This window comes from Vicia villosa, unplaced genomic scaffold (assembly GCF_029867415.1).
Source record: "Vicia villosa cultivar HV-30 ecotype Madison, WI unplaced genomic scaffold, Vvil1.0 ctg.000207F_1_1_1, whole genome shotgun sequence".
NCBI classification, from domain to species: Eukaryota; Viridiplantae; Streptophyta; class Magnoliopsida; order Fabales; family Fabaceae; genus Vicia; species Vicia villosa.
In genome coordinates this window covers 351,153-357,049 of record NW_026705072.1, presented here as the reverse complement: position 1 = coordinate 357,049, position 5,897 = coordinate 351,153, and the positions used below count along the sequence as shown (strand labels likewise).

The following is a 5,897-nucleotide window of genomic DNA, read 5'->3' as shown; positions in this document are numbered from 1 at the left end:
AAATAGTTGAAATTTTAATTACTAGATTAGTTGAAAACAATATTTTTGTATTCTTTTGAGCCAATAATAATTAATTCATTGATTGAATTAAATCAAATGTTCAATGAGTCATGCAGTCAAGTTCAAATACTCTATATTACTTTGACAAAAACTGAAGATATTTTCATAAAAATAATTATTCATTGGGTTGATATGGCCATTGAAAAAAAAGATTGTTTCTCCACCTGAGTTATTGCATGAGTTATGAAATATCATAGCTTTAATAATTCATAATTTTTTGATTTGTGTAGAATGGAGAGCACAGGATTAAGCCAATGGTTAAAGTTAAACCTTGTTGTTGTGATGGTTTTGGTATTTATGAAGGCAGAAGCTGATTATGCACCAATCACTATTCTCCAGAATGCAGTTGCAAAAGGAGCAGGTTAGGAGTTTTTTCATTCATTCTTATATGTGTTTGTTTATTCATATTTATCTAGGTTGTGTTTGGATTAAAAGTAATGTAATTTTAAATAGAAATTCAAATCATTCCATGTAGATTTCATTGTTTTGATGATAGTTTGAAGAATTTTAAAATAATAGAGAGCAATTCAAATCATTTAATATATATTTCATTCTTTTGATGATAATTTGAATATTATTTAAAATAATAGAGAGCAATTCAAATCATTTAATATAGATTTTATTGTTTTGATGATAATTTGAAGATTTTTTTAAAATAATAGAGAGCAATTCTAATCATTTAATATAGATTTTATTGCTTTGATGATAATTTGAAGAATTTTAAAAATAGTAGAGATCAATTCAAATAATTTAATGTAGATTTTATTGTCTTTGATGATAATTTGAAATTTTTTAAAAATAATAGAGAGCAATTCAAATCATTTAATATATATAGGTTTCATTGTTTTGATGATAATTTGAAGATTTTTTAAAATAATAGAGAGCAATTTAAATCATTTAATATATATTTCACTCTTTTGATGATAATTTGAATATTTTTAAAAATAATAGAGAGCAATTCAAATCATTTAATATAGATTTTATTGTTTTGATGATAATTTGAAGATTTTTTTAAAATAATAGAGAGCAATTCTAATCATTTAATATAGATTTTATTGCTTTGATGATAATTTGAAGATTTTTTAAAATAATAGAGAACGATTCAAATCATTTAATATAGATTTTATTGTTTTGATGATAACATAGTTTTTAAAATAATAGAGAGCAATTCAAACCTCTAATATACATTTCATTATTTTGATTGATGATAATTTGAAGATTTTTAAAATAAAAAACTTATGAAATATTTTTATTAAAGTTTAAGTGCTTCTCTATGAAAGACTTTTTTTTAAGTAATGTAATTTAGGGGACAATTCAAATTATTTGAAATCCTTCTATCAAAGTATTTGTTTTAGTTAGTTTTGGGATGATAAATTTAGATAATTTTTAAAATGAAAGGATTTCATAAAGTATTGTCAAAATAAAAGATAATTTTATATAAGATTTTGAATTTTCTCTACAATAAGATGATTTATTAAGATAATTTATTGTGTCTTAAGTAGGGATAACATAAGAAGAAGACTGAAATGCCAAACACATGATGACTATATCATTGTCCTGCAAGTAAAATACTTTATATAAATTTTAATTGGTTCTTATAATTTCTTAAATTTTGCAAATTGATCTTTATAAATTAGTATTAATTTTAAAAATTGTAAATTAATGTTTATAAATTTTTTAAAAATTGTCTGTTTTTCCAAAATATGCAAATTGATCTATTTTATATATATATATATATATATATATATATATATATATATATATATATATATGAAATTGATCCTTGAAATTAATAAAATAGTCTAGCAAAATTTAAGAGTGAAGAATTCTATTATTCTACCATCTTTAAAAAAAGTTTCAATTGAATTATTTTACTTGTTTAAAGATACTCTTATTCTTTTTATGTCTATTATACTTTTTCTCCATAGATGTTCATGATAATTATAAAACTAAAATTTCAAATATTTTGCAGTATGTTTGGATGGCAGTCCACCAGCTTACCATTTAGTCAGAGGATATGGAACAGGAATTAACAATTGGTTAGTTCATATAGAGGTTTGTCATTTTCTTCAAGTTTTCATCAATAATAATATCGCTTAAATGCATTTTTGGTCCCCGTAAATTAGTGAGTTTTTGATTTTCGTCCCTGTAAATTATTTATTTTGGTTTGAGTCCCTCTCTTATTTTTTGCTTGAGGTTTAGTCCCTAAAGCCAAAATCCACAGGAAAATCTGCAGGTTTCCTGCGGATCTTCCTCCGAATTTTCCTTCAGATTTTGATTTTAGGGACTAAAACAAACGCGAAAGTGAAATATAGGGACTCAAAAAAAAAACTTACATGGACAAAAATCAAAAACTCACTAATTTACGGGGACCAAAAGTGTATTTAAGCCTAATAATATTATACTTTTTAGTAACAAATCATAAAAGATTTTATATTATTGATGATGAAGTTAAATTTCAATTTTTGTTTATGTTAGGGAGGAGGATGGTGCAACGATGTCACTTCATGCCTTGCTCGAAAGACTACTCGTTTAGGTTCATCTAAAGAAATGAATACTAGTTTTCCATTTTCAGGAATCTTAGATGACAAAAAAGAGTTTAATCCAGGTACTATTTTGAATTTATGAAACACATACACCAAACACAATGCCAGACACTGAGATGTGTCGAACATTGAATGCACATTTATTTAAAGTTGTCGATGCTATAGAGTATTGTACTAACAATGCATCTTGTTTCTTTTCACAAGCTTCATTTTTCTTCTTCTATAAATTGTAGATTTCTACAATTGGAATAGAATTAGGGTTAGATATTGTGATGGTTCATCTTTTACAGGCGATGTGGAAGAAGTCGATCCAGTAAGTTTTACAAAATCCAAATTTCCAAGAAAATATTAGTTTTTTTCTCTTTCGGATTAAATTTTATTAATATGATGTTTGTTAATCAGAAAACTCAGTTGCACTTTAGAGGAGCAAGAATTTTCAATGCTGTCGTGGAGGATTTACTTGCAAAAGGAATGAAGAATGCTCAAAATGTACTTCAACATTGATGATTTTCCGCTTTTCTTCATCCTCTACTAGTTCAAAAATATCCATTATGATACTCGATAACGATGATTTAGAGATTAAATAATGACTTTGTATTTTGACAACAATATCTTTATTGTTAATTTTGTATTTGCTCACAAGAATATTAACTGCAGGCAATTTTCTCAGGATGTTCAGCCGGAGGATTAACTGCATTATTGCACTGTGATAAATTTCGAGCTCTTTTACCAAAAGAAGCTAAAGTGAAATGTCTTTCAGATGCTGGTTACTTCATACATGCGTAAGCAAGCATCGATCACCGATATAATATGCTTCTTAACTAAAAACATTAATCTAAACAATGTTCTATGATTCATTATGCTACTGTTAACAGAAAAGATTTATCCGGAGAACCGCACATTGAAGAGTTCTTCAATCAAACTGTTACATTACATGTAACCTTTTTACTTTTTATCATTTGCCATATTATAAATTACTTGAATGGTGATTTCCGCAAACTTTATTTCTACTGACTTTTTTTCCTCCTATTAGGGATCTGCGAAGAATTTGCCTAAATCATGCACTTCAAAACTCAAACCAGAGCTGGTTAAGTTTTCAAATATAATTTTATCTTTCTACCTTTGCAATTTCTTCTTTGGTGATGTTACTAATAATTTTGAATTCTTAACTGTATCGCAGTGCTTTTTTCCTCAATACTTTGCATCAGAGATCACTACACCTATATTCATTTTAAATTCTCCAATCGACTCATGGCAGGTTAGTTTATTCTATTACCCGACTCGGTTTATTTGGATTGCTGTAGCACTCTTTCAGATATTTACAAACTAATAACATGAGATATCCAACAAGTTTTTCCTTGATCCTCAAGATATTTTTTTCAATCAGATTAAGAACATTTTCGTTACGGGTAATGTTGATCCTAAAAGATACTGGCATAACTGCAGGGAAGATTTAAACCAATGCAATCCTGATCAACTAAATCGAGTGCAAGGTGAGTCACATGTTCTTATTTTTTCTTTTTGACTAGAGTTGTTCTTAATTATTTTTATCGCATGAAAATAATGATTATTTTCCTAAGTTTGTTAACATGAATTTCAGCACGATGCAACATTTATCTAACTTTAGTTTTACTATCACTTGATTTTCAGACTATAGGGCCGAATTCCTAAAAGCACTATCAGTTGTAAGAAACTCTCCATCCAATGGAGAATTTATAGACTCTTGCTATCTCCACTGCCAAACTGAACTGCCGCAATTATGGCAGTGGAGTGATTCTCCATTGTTGGCCAATACAGTAAGAGCATGCACTCTTTTAACTTCCTTTCGCTTTCCTATGCAAAATATAACATTTCACCGCATGCACTCTTTTAACTTCCCTTCACTTTCCTATGCAAAATATAACATTTCACCAAGTTTTCAGTTAAAATTCTTTGTTGCTGCTTTAGAGTCGTTGGATTCAGATCCAAATTCAATTGTCTCCGAATCCAACACCTCTGCATGTGCAACAAAGAATCCAAACTTATAATTATTTTATGCAGCTTTTAGTTTTGTTCATATCTAGTGTAGCTAAATAACTGACTTATTTGAATCGCGGAACATTTTGCAGACCATTGCAAAGGCCGTGGCAGACTGGTTTCATGACAAAAATCCTTTCCATCAAATAGATTGTCCGTACCCTTGCAATCCAACTTGTCACAACCGCACTTCTGAACCTCCGAAAAGCAGTCCAATAGCATAGATTCATTTCATCAAAAATAATCAATAGACATAGCATATATATTTTATGATTTGGATAAAACCACGATTATTCATCTAGTGATTGAATACGATTTTCTTTTCTTTATAAATTTATCAAGCTATCAATGAAAATGAAAATTTTGACATTGAATTATCTTGAATAGAACTAGAGAAATAGCATGAAGAGAATTAGATTCCAAATATTTATCAGCAAGTTCTTCGTATTTTAGAATTTTCTAATGGCCTAAATTGTAAAAGCATGCACCAAAAAGGAATCATTTTTATATTAGTATAACTCGTGGTTCATTTGTGCATTTCATCCAACATTAACTATGCCGTAAAGTTTTAAAGTGGAGAAAAAATTGGAGGGGTGGTTGTGAAGGATAGAAAAACACTTAGACAGGGGAGGGGGGTTTGAAAAAGTGTAGTCTAAAAACTTGAACGATAAAAACAATATGCACAGTTATTTTTATCCTGGTTCGTTGTTAACTAAACTACTCCAGTCCACCCCCACGGAGTGATTTACCTCACCTGAGGATTTAATCCACTAATCGCAACAGATTACAATGGTTTTCCACTTAGTCCGCGACTAAGTCTTCTAGAGTATCCTGATCACAACCTGATCACTCTAGGAACAAATGCTTAGACACAAGCTAAGACTTTCTTAGAGTATCCTGACCACCACGTGATCACTCTAATTACAACTGCTTAGACACAAGCTAAGACTTCCTAGAGTATCCTGATCAACACTTGATCACTCTAGTTACTTACAAATTAATGTAATCAATTAAGAGTTTTACAATGCTTCTTAAAAGCTATAATCACAACAGTGATATTTCTCTTAACGTTTAAGCTTAATCTCACTAATATATTACAACAGCAATGTAGTGAGCTTTGATGAAGATGAAGTTTCAGAGCTTTGAGTTTGAACAGCGTTTCAGCAAGTCTTTCAGAATTGGTTCTTTCAAAATCGTCAACCTTGCTTCTCATCAGAACTTCATATTTATAGGCGTTTGAGAAGATGACCGTTGGGTGCATTTAATGCTTTGCGT

At 29.1% G+C, this 5,897-nt stretch overlaps 1 protein-coding gene across 1 annotated transcript; it reads left to right on the top strand.

Annotated features, from left to right (window-relative positions):
• The first annotated feature begins 291 nt into the window (after positions 1–291).
• Positions 292–4,846, top strand: LOC131625358 (pectin acetylesterase 8-like). The gene is made up of 12 exons (XM_058896225.1): positions 292–421; positions 2,033–2,115; positions 2,539–2,668; positions 2,840–2,919; positions 3,009–3,095; positions 3,264–3,388; positions 3,482–3,542; positions 3,640–3,693; positions 3,787–3,864; positions 3,994–4,099; positions 4,257–4,402; positions 4,715–4,846. The coding sequence occupies exons 1-12, from the start codon at positions 292–294 to the stop codon at positions 4,844–4,846; spliced, it is 1,212 nt and encodes a 403-aa protein (XP_058752208.1).
• The last annotated feature ends 1,051 nt before the right edge of the window (positions 4,847–5,897 follow it).

Excerpts from the sequence above, each read along its gene's own strand:
- LOC131625358 (XM_058896225.1), top strand. The coding sequence starts at position 292 with ATGGAGAGCACAGGATTAAGCCAATGGTTAAAGTTAAACCTTGTTGTT. Across the intron at positions 3,389-3,481 it reads GCTGGTTACTTCATACATGC|AAAAGATTTATCCGGAGAAC; the intron begins GTAAGCAAGCAT and ends TACTGTTAACAG. Across the intron at positions 4,403-4,714 it reads CTCCATTGTTGGCCAATACA|ACCATTGCAAAGGCCGTGGC; the intron begins GTAAGAGCATGC and ends AACATTTTGCAG.